This window comes from Osmerus eperlanus, chromosome 12 (genome assembly GCF_963692335.1).
Source record: "Osmerus eperlanus chromosome 12, fOsmEpe2.1, whole genome shotgun sequence".
Taxonomy (NCBI): domain Eukaryota; kingdom Metazoa; phylum Chordata; class Actinopteri; order Osmeriformes; family Osmeridae; genus Osmerus; species Osmerus eperlanus.
The window spans coordinates 9,885,285-9,899,952 of record NC_085029.1 but is presented as its reverse complement, the minus strand read 5'-3'; the positions used below and the strand labels follow the sequence as shown (position 1 = coordinate 9,899,952).

At 46.1% G+C, this 14,668-nt stretch overlaps 1 protein-coding gene across 2 annotated transcripts in view; it reads right to left on the bottom strand.

The window, feature by feature from the left end:
* Positions 1 to 873: 873 nt before the first annotated feature.
* Positions 874 to 14,668, bottom strand: part of LOC134031134 (SH3 and cysteine-rich domain-containing protein 2-like) — a 15,217-nt gene continuing 1,422 nt past the window's right edge. The window contains exons 2-12 of one of the 2 annotated variants that reach the window (XM_062474647.1): positions 10,351 to 10,693; positions 9,539 to 9,633; positions 6,384 to 6,468; positions 5,121 to 5,147; positions 4,670 to 4,782; positions 4,489 to 4,552; positions 3,893 to 3,948; positions 3,414 to 3,502; positions 2,729 to 2,780; positions 1,610 to 1,747; positions 874 to 1,268 (exon numbers count right to left, since the gene is read on the bottom strand). In XM_062474647.1, coding sequence (XP_062330631.1) covers positions 1,170 to 1,268; positions 1,610 to 1,747; positions 2,729 to 2,780; positions 3,414 to 3,502; positions 3,893 to 3,948; positions 4,489 to 4,552; positions 4,670 to 4,782; positions 5,121 to 5,147; positions 6,384 to 6,468; positions 9,539 to 9,633; positions 10,351 to 10,693 — 1,161 coding nt within the window. In that variant the 3' untranslated portion in view covers positions 874 to 1,169. The remainder of the gene's footprint in view (positions 1,269 to 1,609; positions 1,748 to 2,728; positions 2,781 to 3,413; positions 3,503 to 3,892; positions 3,949 to 4,488; positions 4,553 to 4,669; positions 4,783 to 5,120; positions 5,148 to 6,383; positions 6,469 to 9,538; positions 9,634 to 10,350; positions 10,694 to 14,668) is intronic. The other variant, XM_062474648.1, reaches the window with a different exon arrangement.

Here is a 14,668-nt window from a genome sequence, read left to right as displayed (position 1 = left end):
CTACACCATCTGCTGTCAGAAGTACTGTATGTGTGTGTGTTTGTATGTGTGAGTGTGTGTGTGTAGAAGGTCACACTGGGCTTAGATATATGACAGTGGGGGAGAGTGTGTTTGCATGTGTGTGTGTGTGTGTGTGTGTGTGTGTGTGTGTGTGTGTGTGTGTGTGTGTGTGTGTGTAAATAGTGGATTGGTGTCAGAAGAATAAACCTAAGCTACGGAGTAAGGACAGCAATGACCCAGACAACTGAAAACCTCGAAATATTTGTCAGAGTGAGCGACGCATGCAACAGTACCCTTTCAGTTCCACCATTCCCGCTACAACTAGTCAGTCATCATAGGACCCTTGTGGCTTCTTTGTCCCCTGCAACCAACCTTGGTTTGCCCTTTGTGCTAAATAAATGGATTCACAGCGAGCTGGGCTGAACAGTCTCACTAGGGGGGTGTCAAGGTTCAGCCAAGAAAAAGTTCTGTTTGCACAAGCTGCTACAATGAAATAATGCTACCATCAAACAGACAAAGATACACCTCTTTGAAGATGGTAGACAAATTTGCTGAGCTCAGAGACCCTACAGGCTCCAGGATCGGTCATTTTTGTTCTGCAGGGCTAGAGCAGAAGCAGGGTCATTGTATAGTCGGTGAGATATCCAGATTTCTTTTAGATCCACACAGGCTTTCACAGTTGTTTCCAATTCAATACCAACACTTGGCTGTCTTTGTCAATATGTGTGTGTGTGTGTGTGTACTGTAAGCGTGTGTTTGCCAGGCTATGGATACAACCACCTCAGTCTTTGTTAGTGTTTCTATTTACAGTTGTGTGTGCTCTACGTGTGACCGGTACAGGAAGGAAGCGAGGTCAGCTACACCTCCAGCCTCCATCATCCTCATCCTTTCCTCTTTCCGGAACACTCCACATCTTAGAGCGAAGCAGCGGCCAAATTCACGGAGACTGGTTTCAGAACAACGTCCACCTTTCTTGTCTCACAACTCAAGTCCTTTTTTGAGGGGTTGGGGCCGGATGGGCAGAGAGGGTGAGGGGGTTGGGGGGCTCCAAGTCATTGCCAGAGGAGCGGCAGACAGCGTTGAGGTGGTGAGGCCCACCTGGGAGCGCTAGCAGAGGGGCCTGGAGGGCAGAGTAGGTGTGGGAGAGGAGAAGCCCCCCCTGGTCAGAGTCAGATCTCTAGGAGGTACTTGGACGGGACCAAGCCTTTCTTCTTGCCACTGCTGAGCCTCAGGTACTCGTCGGTCTCCTCGTTCTTGCCCACACAGATCTGGGGGTGAATAAGGAGAGGGGGACCGTACGATACAGAGAGGGAGGGGGGGGGGGCAGAACGTTTAGAAGGAGACACGAGGGAAGGAGACACGAGGGAAGTGCGAGGGATGGATTCATGACAAGAAAATGGGAAATGAAAGGGTAGATGAGGATGGGAGGGGGAGAGGAGTGAGGTCGTCACTTTCATCTGCACGCCATTTAATATGCATGTGCAAAATGGGATGGACTGTGCACGCATGTGCAGAAGAATGGGGTTTGTGGAGAGAGTGTTCTGTATGTGTGAGTGTGCGTGTGTGTGTGTTAGATAGAGTGGCTTTTTGTGTGTGTGTCTCAGCTTACTTGAGACTCTTTTACAGTCATCTGGCCTTTCTCGCGGTTGCCATGGAAACCCTCCATGACCCTCCACACTCGTTCGCCAGGGCGTACCCTCTGCACAAAGTTGGCAGGGAAGAAGCCCACCTTGTCTTTGCTTTTCCCCTGTGTAAACACACACACACACACACATACCACAGGCACACACACATACATCCCAAAGGCACACACACACATTCACACACAATACAGGCACATACACACATACACATATCAGAAAACTGTAAATCCTAGAAATATCAATTTGGTAATTCAACATATAAACAAAGACATTGAATTGATGTGTGTACAATAAAAGATAATTTCCTACACGGTTGTTTTCCCAGTTCTGTTTACTCTCTGATGTTTATGATTAAAACTAGAAAAGCAGAGTTCAAACGAGTGGTGACAGTCCTGTTGTTAAGGAGATGCTGTGGTTGTACAGTAGTAGATTAATGCATTGTTATTTGTTTAATATGTTTTAATTCAGCCAGTCACCCAGTTAACCAAGGACATGGTCAGACTGCAAAACAAGCATCGGTCATTGATAAGTGCATTTTGGTTTAGGACTCTTAGTTCTGGGTGAGTGTGTGTCTGTTTACCCATTCTGAAGCTATGCATGCCTGTGTGTGTGTTTGTGTGAGTGTAAATGTTCAACAGGGATGCAAGTGTGTGTCTGAGTGTGTGTGTGTGAGTGACCGGGCAGAGTGTGTGTGTGTTCTATTTACTTTATTTACTGTGTGTGTCTGTTTAGTGAGCTTGATGTCTGCTTTCCCCTCAGCTCAGCACACGCTCCATTAGGACGTCAAAGCCGAGGCTCATTGCACATTTATTAGAGCCAGCTCCGGACACTTCCTTCAACTCCTGTTCAGACTCAGCTGGAATATTTCCGATAGACGAAATATCCAAGTTGTGCCTGATTAAGCTTGACGGTCCACGGATAAATTGCACTTTACCACTGTATTGCACCCCATTAAGTTGAACTGAAAGACTTGGACAGAAATAGGTTAGCTTGATGGCTAAAAGTGAATCGAGTTGTTTTTGTTTTCTTTTATAAAGCGTTATGTAAGGAAGTTGAAAATGGAGTGCGGATGTTTTTCTACCTACCTTCCACCAGTCTTCGTTGGAGTCATCTATGACTTGTACCCTGTCCCCGGGTCTGAAGAAACAGAGAACGGGTTGTTTGGAACACCGAATTTTCTTAGGACATTTTACAGTGACTAGCTCTGTCAGACATTGGTTCCCATTAAGGACTACATACAAACCACACGCTGAGAGACATACATCATTTAGCCTGCACACACATACACATGCATGCACACACGCATGCACACACACACACGCATGCCTGCACACACATACACACACACACACACACAGCTGCCTGTCCTTCCCAGCCTTGCGGCCCCCACTGTGTGCCAGCCATGTCTCAGCGCCCCAGTGTGAAGACAGATGGTGAGTGTGTGTGTGTGTTGGCGCTGTGCCCCCCCTCCCCACACTTACCTTATCGCTGCAGTGAACTCACCCCCTCTCCCAACACACACACACCTTCAACCCTTTCTTTTCTTTTCCCTAAGCCCAACCATTTCTTTACATCCTATTTGAATAAATCCTGCACCACGTAATGCAGAATAAGTCATTTATTACTGGATTATGGTCATGTATTGAATTGTATACTTTCCCTATCCCCCATTTCCAATCAAACAGAGCTAGACACATACACACACACCCACACTCACACACTCACCCACACCTACACACAAACACACAAATCCTTGTGTCTTGAACTCACTGTAGCTCCAGGTCATTCTTCTCCTGGGGTAGGAACTTGTACAGAGCCACGTATGTGTGTATGGAATGGACATCGATGCGTTTGGGAGTCTGGGAGGGGGAGACCAGAGAGTTCAGGACAGTGGTGGGCTTGATGCTGGAGCAGTCACACTGTACTGTAGCACACTCAAGAACAGTCAGAAATGCCCTTGACTGCACAATGTCTCTATTGCATCTGTTTCTTAGGCTAGCCAAAGAACTTGCTGGATTTGTCATAATGCTGTACCCTTGTAGTAGTTATCATACTGAATGCAGTACTGTATTAGAAACTGGGAGAATTACAGTCAGAATCACATGTGATCACATGAAATCAGAGTTTGCTGGTTGTCATGGAAAACGATGAGAAGAGAGATAAGGGCGAGAGGAGAGAGGGAATGGAGGAGCAGGAGGACGAGTGAAAGGGGAGGACCAGGAAGGAGGAGATAAATGCTTACTACTCACCTTCAAGCTGACCCTGTCTTCTGAATCGGCCTTCTCACTTTCAGGAGGGGTGAGATCTGGAGGGAGATGAGAGGAGAGGAAGTGTGTGCGTTTAAGAGTCAGAGAGAGTGTGTGTGTGTGTGTGAGAGAGAGAATTGTCACTTAGAGAATGGACCATGAGATCAGTGAAAGCTTGCTCACTACTTAGAATATCAGCAACCATAAGGACAGGAGAATGACTGGACAAAAGACGGCACAACACACACACACAAATGCACATTCGCCCTATGCACAAAAGCATACGTACAGACAGACAATATCCTTCTCCGACAAGATAGCGTAGACAATCCTATACCCCCCTCACTCCCAGCCAACCCAGTTATGTCAGCGAGCAGCGCTCCCTATGTAACAGATTAGTGTAATGATGGTGTGTAATGACAGCCATATTTCAGGAACTGGGACAGTTCACCGTTAGCAGTTCCCACCAAGTAGTACTGTAGCTTAATACAAATTACTTTTTTATTAGTTGGATCACATACTGATAACAAGAGCAAAAGTTTCTGAACAGCAAAAAATATAATTAAGAGGGTAACAGTTTAGAGGTGAAAGTAACTTACTTCCTGGTACAGACTCCTCTTCAGCTATTGGTTGAGATTCGAGGCCCTCATCAAATGTTTCATCCTATAGGAAACAAGGGACGAGAAAGGGAGATCGTTTGAGGATGTGCATAACTAGAATTTCAGCGGTGTCAATTGTTTTTACGTGGGGGGGGGGGGGGGGGTTTACTGTGTGTGTTACCTCTTGACAGGGTGACTCAAAGATACTGCTGAAGTTGGACCGGCTCTGCTGAGCCAGCGAGGTTCCATAGCGCAGTGCCTCATATACAGGGTCAACACACGCCTTGCCAGACTCTAGAAAACACACACACACACATCTAGTGTTACAAGTCCACTTCCATGCATTTCACACAGTCTCTGTCTCTCCACAATATGCTGGCCACACACACATACACAAACACACACACAGCTTACAATCTCTGTCTCTCCTCAATCGTCTGGCCGAATACTCAAACACACACACACACACACACACACAGACAGAGAAACAAGTACCCAAAGTACATAAATATGCCTTAGCAGGGATGGTCGTCCACACCAGTCACAGACACACGTGCATTCAGGAACTGCGCGTTATGGAACAATGAAAACACTACACCTAGATGGTCGCAAAGCATAAATTCACTTATTACCAAGCATGGAAGCTTTCTGACGTGTGCCTTCATCAGTATGCAATGCAGCATCAGAGGCAAAGGCACCATTGGGAAGCAGTAAGCACACAGACTTCGTTATCAGGGTCAGAGAAAAAAACGCCACATTTACACATTCCACACACACACACACACACAATTGATCAGACTGGGAGAAAAAAAAACACATTTAAACATCCCCAGACACACACGAACACCACACATGCATAAGACAACTATTTGTCAACACAGTCACGACCAACAGCAAAAAAGTTATACAATAGTCCGAATATTGAGTCTTCAGGGCTTTACTGGCATAGTCAAAGATATAATAGAGAAAATAGACCTTGATGTCCACCTGAGAACAAACCTTGTGTTCTGTGCTCCCAGAACTAGCAGACGTGTACATGACAGGAAAGACAACTGGCTATTCTCACAGGACACAAGTGGTGGAGAGGCAAGGACCTGCACCTCGCATTGACTGTCTGGTACAGAATGAAGAAGCCAAAGCAATGATTTGACACACACACACACACACTTGATCTAAGCAGAATGGGAATGACTAACACAGACAGACACAAACCTGACCAAAGCAGTGTGGAAATAGACGCACACACACACACACGGTAATTCAAGTCTGAGGCTCTTAATCAGTTTGGAAGGCAGAGAAGCAGGGGCTTTTTAGAGTTTAGAAGCTGTTTGGAGTCAAAGAGTTTTGTGTGTGTGTGTGTGTGTCTGACAGCTGCTCTCACATTCACACACAATGTGCAGTGACTCCAGTAAGGATACAGAACTTCCTCCCTCTCTAGTGGGGATCAAGAAGAGGGAGGAAGAGGCGGATTGGGAGGCAGCAAGTGTGCATGAGTGAGTGGGGGAAAAGAAGATGAAAGAGAGAGAGAGATAGAGAGTGAGAGGAGAGAGAGAGAGAGAGAGAGAGAGAGAGAGAGAGAGAGAGAGAGAGAGAGAGAGAGAGAGAGAGAGAGAGAGAGAGAGAGAGAGAGAGAAAAGAAAGAAGAGAGGGGGGGAGAGATAGGTATGCTTGTTCAAAGCACGATATTCTGGAATCTCCCAGCAAAAGCTTCTCAATCTTTAGCCCCAATATGCTTCCGAGGGCGTGAGTGAGATGAGGGACTAAATGTTCCTTGCGTGTGTGTCTGTAGAAGAAGTCCTTGTGCCTGGCACTACTAACAGATCAACAGTAACTGAGAGGACAAACCGGAGGAAAGCAACACACACGCACGCACGCACACACGCACACACGCTTACCTTGTGCTGTAGGGGCTTCCTTGACCACTCCCAACATGTCGTTAGTTAGAAGAGGAGAGCTGAAGTTCCGCTTGAAGGCTCCCGTCTGGCAGAGCAAGGAAGGACAGAGATAGAGAGGACAACGGAGATGTATAAATAGACGTTTGTTCTCGTCTGAATGCAATCCGAGTAGATGAAACCTGAATAATACAAAGGTCAGGTATTTTGTCCTCAGTAAATGGATAGTCCTGTGGTTTCTGGCGGGACGTTGATCGGAATGGATGCTTTTTAAGGGTTGTGTGTGACTGTGTGTGTTACTTGCAGTGAGTGGACACAATAGCGTTCTAAGTTTTCACCATGTGTGTAACGTGTACACAAATATATGTGTCCCTTCGTTACCTGTTCATCCCCACGTGTTTCCATTGTGTCGGATGGGTGTCTGACTGTTCACTGTACATATGTGTCTGAGAATGAGTGTATATTGTGTTTTTTGTTGTTGTGATTTTGAGTGGGTATTACCTGTGTGTTTTTGTTTGTGTGTGTGGGAGAGTTTGAAGTGGATGGGTGGATGCACAAAGCGGACGTTGACAGGATGTGACAGTCCTCAACACAATCTCCACCCTCTGGGTCACTGTGAGTTGAGGACCACATGTGATGCCGGGGTGGACTTGGACTAGTGGAATGCGATTGCTGGCTGTGCTCTACCTTGCTTGAACCGTACCTGTTCATCTCTGCACACTTCTGATTATAGAAACACACAGTTCTTACAATCCCCCGACTGGCTGCTACGAGTTTGGGCACACCAAAGTCATGGTGCTGTCGTTTGACATGAAAATCAAAGTACCCCAGCAGCTATGGAAAGACGTTCCTTCCCCGCAGACATGAGAGGGTGCTTCAGATGTAGTAACAGAAACAAGCTGTTAAAAGTACTGTTTTTGACTGCAATGACGGCAAAGTTTTGGTATCCAGTTCTGGGGAATCTGTAAAACTTTCCATTTTAAAATAGCTCAGCAGACTGGTTTGTTTTGTGTTCTATTTTATTCTATTTCTATTCTATTCTATGGCTGAAGAACCATACCATGTAGACAAAAAAAGCTTTTTCAGAAAAGCTGCCAAAGTCTAAAATACGGCTGAAAAGCCCTCTTCTCGTGCTCACTTTATCAAAATAAAGCTTCTCTTTCCGAGAACATAAATCATAAGGCATGCCAGCTATCCTTCCTGGATCAGATTTATCTCTCGTTTACCCGGCACCTGAAACATAATAGATGTGTGAATGCCTCGGTGAGATTCTGATAAATGGGAGGCAGAGCCGAAGCCTGCCAGCGAGCGGGCCTGAGGTGCACAGGGAAGGCAGGAGGGACTCATTCCAAGACTACTACTACTAATAATAATAATATCTGGGCATTCTGCTCTTCATTGCAGGTTCACAACAGACACATTCAAAATTAGGTGAGAGAAAAAAGATTTAAAAAAAAACTGATTAAGGGAATGATGATGGGATCTTACCCATGATTCAGTACTCACTCACCCTTACCCCTCAAGCCCAACTTGTACCAGCACATAATCCCTTTTCTGAGGATAGGACTGAATGCACCTTGGATGATCGTCCCTCCGAGGTAATTTAGTATGCCAGCCAGATGTTGAACTGATTGCGAATTTAGAATGCATGAGTCGACAAACACACTTTCACCCTGGTCTGACCAGAAACTACACTTCTTATTGTTCAATTTGTGTCTTATATTGTACATGTGTTTGCTGTGAAAATATTAATAGCCATCCATGTCTTCTTAAATATACTTTAGGCTCACTTGTAATACAAGTGAGCCTAAAGTATGCTGTTCACAATGTTTCCCATGCACCTCTCTATTGGTTAGTGTGTGTTGTTAATGAATCACTTACTCTCTTGCTCCCCTTAAGCTTTTACAAAAAATACTTGTGAGCAGTTTGTATTTGTTAAATCTTTTTCAGTTTAGCTACATTCAATAGACAGGGCTACTTCATCTGATGTTAAACATTCTCCCCATAACTCATGAGTCAATTACGCCTAATCAAAGGAAAAAGGAATAGCCCCGTGGGAGCACTTTTGCATAAGCTGAGGAAATGACACCAAAATTCATTACACCCCTTAACCAAAAAGAAACAGAAAGCCACCAACCTTAGGCTACATTTTAAATAAACTAGCTGCTAGCGTGTGCTAGCATCTCTCTTCCAGTTCTTCAATATGTCTAATCCCTTGCTTTGATGACTGTGCGGTGTGGACACACGAGGCCTGGCTCCGGCCTGGCATGTCGTATCCTCGAGGGCCCACGTGCGCCTCAAACACAGCGAATTTCACACTGAATTAGCCACAGCGGCTGGTGCAGGGAGATATTGATTTTCCGAGCGACTTGAGAGGAGAGTAAGGAAAACACAGAATTTGGGATGGGGTATGGGGGGGGGGGGGGGGTGGAGGGTAAGGGCGGGGAGCGGGAGGGAGGGGGGGGGGGGGGGGGGCGGAGCAAGGGAATAAATTATGACCCAAGCTGATATCAGCTTGGGTCCCACTTTTGGCTTATGTTTCTCATACAGAACATCTGATACTTTTTACACATTCCTCCCATCTCTCTCTCTCTGTCTCTCTCTCTCTTCTCTTTCTCCCTATTCTTCTCAACCTCTCTCTCTCTCTCTAATTCTTTTGCTCGGTCCACTTTGTCTTTTTATATTTCCTCCAATGCTTCAGGAAAAGGTCTGATCCGCTCCGAAGTACGCTGGCGCAGGGAGTTTGAGTCTAAATGCACTGATCAGACTCCCCACCTCCTCCCACACATCTGAGTCAACTGAGAGACAATTAAGGCAACCAGCTGGTTCCTGCCTAGCTGAAACAATACCTACTGCATAATCAACTAGCCTCTGGAGAACTGTTGTTTAGCCAGTTCATATATCATGGTTGAGTTGAAATGAACAAGAGGACAAAAAAAAGGAATAAAAGAAAAAAAAAGTCCACTACGGGTCTTGGTGATGGTTTGATCTCAAGTTCTACCTTGCAATTTGTACTCCTTTTTCTGTTTACATTGGCTGCCTATAGAAGACAATGTATATAGACCGTGAACTGTGTTTGGAAGCTATGCTTATTGGTACTAGCATTTGGTGAGAGACTGTAGTGGGGAGAGAGCTGGGACAGGGTCAGCTGGGTTTACCTTGCCAGTGCAGGGCTGCTGGGATAGCTCGGAGGAGCACCAAAGGTGAGCTCCTAGCTTGCAGGCTTTACAGCGCAGCGCCTGTTTGGAGTTTCCTGCAAACACACACATGAAGGACACCCACGTTAAAGAAGAGTATAAACGAATATTAGCAGCATCCTGTGCAATAAGAGGTATCAGTGCATACTGTATGGTATGATAGCACAAGTGATGACAGAAGTCATTGATCTTCGATCAAGAACAACTATCCATCATGATTGTATACATGGGCTTCAATTGGAGCTCCACTTGGGTGCTTTAACAAGATGTTCCACAGATAGACAGCTTTGACTTGAGCTAGCTACTGACCATCTGGGTTTACAATGGGAATACATGTAAGACTCATGGTTTAAATATTGCTAATGTATGGTTGAACACACTAGTAGACAACAAATGATCCATGGTGACCATTGTCACCATGGATCATGTGTTTGCACTGTACTGCAAAACACGTTGCTGCATTCTGTTACTATACACTACCGTCCCTTTGACTCTAGGATGGCAGGACCAGGGTGGAAGCAAATGGCCCACTGTGTTGTGCCTGAGCCTTCAGATGACCTACCCTGGATCATGTTCCTGAGCCTTCAGAGGACCTACCCTGGATCATGTGCCTGAGCCTTCAGAGGACCTACCCTGGATCATGTGCTTGAGCCTTCAGAGGACCTTACCCTGGATCATGTGCCTGAGCCTTCAGAGGACCTACCCTGGATCATGTGCCTGAGCCTTCAGAGGACCTACCCTGGATCATGTACCTGAGCCTTCAGAGGACCTACCCTGGATCATGTGCTTGCACTGCTGACAGCAAGTGGGCCGGCGGAACACATGCTCCTGGAAACAGTGGGTTTTGCTGGGCTGAGCCAGGGCCTGGACGTGGGCCTTGGAGGACGTCGAGAGCGAGGGGCTGACGGAGGGCGAGTGGGACGAGAGCGAGGGGTTGGGACTGATGGACGGCGAGATGGACGGCGACCGCTCGGCGGCCAGAGCGGACTCCTGCGGCGAAGGCTCGGTGATGAGGGCCGAGGGGAGGCGGGCTTCGCCGTTCCGCTGGAAGAAGTTGTCCACGCTTTTACTGCGCATCACCGACTTGAAGGAGAGAGAACGCTTCAGTCTCTGGAGCTGTGGACCAAAGAAAATGGTTTGTTTTACATTGGAGTAGAAATGCTCCAATATATAGCATGGTGCTGTTATTCACAATGGTAACTAAATCTGTACTATTACTATGTTTTTTAGGAAGGTTTTTCTCCACAGAAAATGACACATTTGTGGCTTAGAGGACTTCCAAGACATCAGCCAAGGGTTTAAGGGTTTTCCAAATCAAAACTGGAAAAAAATGGGAAATATCGATATCCTGTATATTAAAACAATATTGTAATTTCTGGCAATTAAGATGAACAGAATTCCATCTACATGTAGGTCAAGTAACTGGCGTCCGACGTTAAGTGCTTCCAGCAGCCTGCTTATGCCCTCTGGTTGACCTTCACCTGCCAGACTTGGCATCTCCTCTTTCATCTTCTGCTTTTCTCCTTCTCCGTTTGGATCAGAAATGTGCTGTTCCCAGCAAATCCTGGCAACTCAATATCCCTTAAAATTCCGATTTGATTAGTTTTATTGAGCGGCCTGCTCCCCCACACTTGAGGCATTGATGCACAACAAAGACAGTGTTTATATTTCACTCAGACTGCCCCACTACCACCCCCCCTCACCTCCCGTTTCCTGCGGACTTGCCAGGAACTGATCTTGGCCGCAATAATGAGATGTCACTAATGACAACAGATTACGGGGAGTTGGAGGCAATGAGCTCCAATATTTGGTGATAATAAGCGCCACGGACCTAAGCACCAACAGAACATGAGGCGTGAGGGCGAGTGAGTGATATACAGTGGAAACCAAAACAAAACAGTTAGTTTCAAGTGAGTTTTATCATATTAGACACATTTTGGGGAACATATGTTTTGTTTCTCTGCATGATTGTTGTGTCTGTGGTCTACACAACTGTGTGTGTGTGTGTGCTTGGGTGTGCCATCTCCTTGTGTCTCTGTAGCATCTGTATATTTTCTCAGCACCTGGGAGAAATTATTGTAGCCTGTGTGCGCTTCTTCTTGGAAAGGATCATCAATAATGTTGAGTAGTTTCCTCTTTTCTTCCCTAAAGCCATGGATTCACTAACGCCAATTAGCTTGAGTGATGAACAGAGCTCTCTCTGTTGACCCATTAGTGAGTGTCTCTTGCAAATGTTTTTCTTGTGGGAGCTGTAGCCATGCTCGCTTTAATGTCTTTTTTCAGGTTGACTGGTGGACTAATCAAATAGGCTATTTCATTTTCCTTTCCACCACAATGCGTGCCCCCATTTGACCTTGGTAATCTATTTCAAGCTCTTCCCAGTCTACGGATTTTTATTGCTGCTTTTATTTATTCTTTTCATCTGTGAACTTATAAAAATACATTTTTGTCACAATGACCTGAGTAAACCTCAAACCAATGTCCTTTCTGAAACGCAGTTTCCTGCTGTCTTTTTACCTTCGCACAAAGAGCTAGATCACAGGCCTCCTGCAAAACACCTGCATACATATTCAACTGTCTCTAATGAATAACCGCCATGACAGCACAGTTAAGCACCTCCGAGTATTAATGTTGACGCAGTTGTGAATTCCATCAGGGTTAATCACCAGACTGTTAGGTCTGCATTATTCAGCAATGTCTCCTTAATTCCACGGGTCTTTGGTTTGGGCTAAAGTGCTGTCACATTTATGCAGAGGCAGTGGGTAAAGCACAGTGGCTGGTCCCATGCTGTGCAGAGATACCAGCTGTGAACAAGAGGGCACAGTGACAGACTGGCTCCTCCCATGGGCGCCTTCACACCTTGGCACCAGCCCCCCAGAGAGCCCGAGGCATCTGACTCATAACCGCCGCAGTGTTCGGCATTCACATCGGGGCCCAGGGGTGCGTGGATGCGTTGGGGGGGGAGGTTTGTTCAGGGGGAGGGTTGGGGGTATCGGGTGTGAGATGAGGTGTGGAGGTGTCAGGGGTGTGGTGATGCTCGTGTGATGACGAGTGCAGTTTTAACTTTGCGGGGGTGCCTATTCATGAGCCGAAAGAGAAACATGCCTGCCACTTAAATTTGCCTCGATGCCCATTGTCTGTCCAACCTCTCCCCTCCCCCCCTCCCCCCCCCCAAAATGAATGGGACAAAAGCAGGCCCTTGGGGACCGCCAACCTTGTCAATCCCAACAGTGCTTCTTTGCTCTGCTATCTCTCCCTCAGGTGCTGTAGAATCTATTTATGGCTCCCAAACCCAGAGCGCCATCTCTCTTTGAACAACTGACAGCAATTAGCCTAACAGACAGAGTGAGCAGGCGATAGGGAAAGAGACAGAGCAGGAGAGGGAGATAGATAGCAGTAAGGCCACAATGAAGGGGAAAGAGAAAGCATGGGAGAATGAGAGCGAGAGCCAGAAAGAGAGAGAGAGTTAACAGAGAGGCGGTTAGACAACAAGAAGACTAGGCTGGGAAATATTTCCTCCCTGTTTTCTCCCCTTCCCCTTTGAGGACCCAAACAATGCACCCCGCCCTGACCCCCCCCCCCCCCCCCCCCCCCCCATCCCCACCCCACCCCCCCAACCCCCTGAGATGGGCCGACAGTGCCAGAGCAGAGCAGATGTCCCGGCCTTGTACTCTGCCTGTTTGAAGGCGTGTGCTGCACAGAGATCTTTGGTGGTGCTATTTATAGGTTGTGAGATGCATGGATAAATTAATGATTACAGGGAGAGGTGTTGTTCACATGGCTTGCCTAGGAATGGTGAGGTTTCAAGATACTAGGAAACTGCTTCCAACACAAACTGGCTTTATAAAAATCTCTTTATAGCGACTGTCCCAGTAACAGGTAGAGAGGAGAATTTGTTTTTTTTAAGGGGGGGATTGTTTCAAGTGATGATACTGTCAAGACATAATATTAGTTATTAAATGGTGCTGCATGTGATGGAACTTCTTAGACAGTTAATTACTGATATGGCTGAATGGAACAAATTCGCAAGCACAGATCCAATCAGTGCTTGATTCAAAGATGTCATGAAAAGGGGAGGTTTCACAGGAATGGCTCATAGTTTGTGGAGAGCTAGTCCAGTCGATGAGACAAGTGGAGGGTTTCCGCTTGTGGAAGGCCTTCTTATTCTAGCATTGTTCATGTGTCTTACTATTCTAGGTTGGTCTTTATTTAGCACAGCATTGCCTTCTATAATGAGCTGTTCATATGTTAGCATGGTGGTTGTTTGAGAGTGTTGTGGCGAAGAACGTGTAGATCCAAATACAGCAGTTCAGAAGGCTTATCTCGTTCGTAAGCAGCTTAAGCAATTAGCACGAGGTAACAGCAATGTTCGGTCTTGATGTCGCTGGAATACAGAAACACGACAGTCATCAATCTGCGAATCGGGCGACTGTTAGGGTAAGGGGATACGTCACCACTGTTCACATCTTCTCATGGCTTTCACACCCAGGAACACAGATGGGTGCACACACACCTCCTATTAGCTGAGGTCCAAGTCTGCCCAAGTATTCTATTGTACTACAAGGGATGTTAGTGTCCTCACACAACCTTTCACTTTTAAACTTCAACCTCATGTCAATACTTCTTTCAAACTGATATTTCATCCAATTTAGTTTAAATTTGGAATATGAATTCAAAAGCAATGCTTTTAGAATATAGACATTTATATATCGTGGGGTGTGCTGTATGCATTCAACACAACTCTTCAAAAGAAAGATATATGAATCTGTCTTTTTTCTGTGTGTGCCAGCCTTTAAACCTGCCCACTGTATTGTTTCAATTTTCCCCACCTTGTAAAGAACATCCCAACTCAGCTCTATTCTGTAATTAAACCACAAAAGGTCACGTCTGTTTATCCATCTGTTTTCAGTCGTCACGCTGACTATGCAAAGACCTTTCTAGGTCAGAGTCACCTTTTAAATATTGTCATTATGAGCATAATAGAGACATTTTTTTTTTGTATTGAATGACTGAATTTAGCTTTTCTCCTCTCCTCTAACGCCGCCCCTGCTGTGAGATGTGAACTTATGCTGGGCTCTCCTCTTCTCTCCC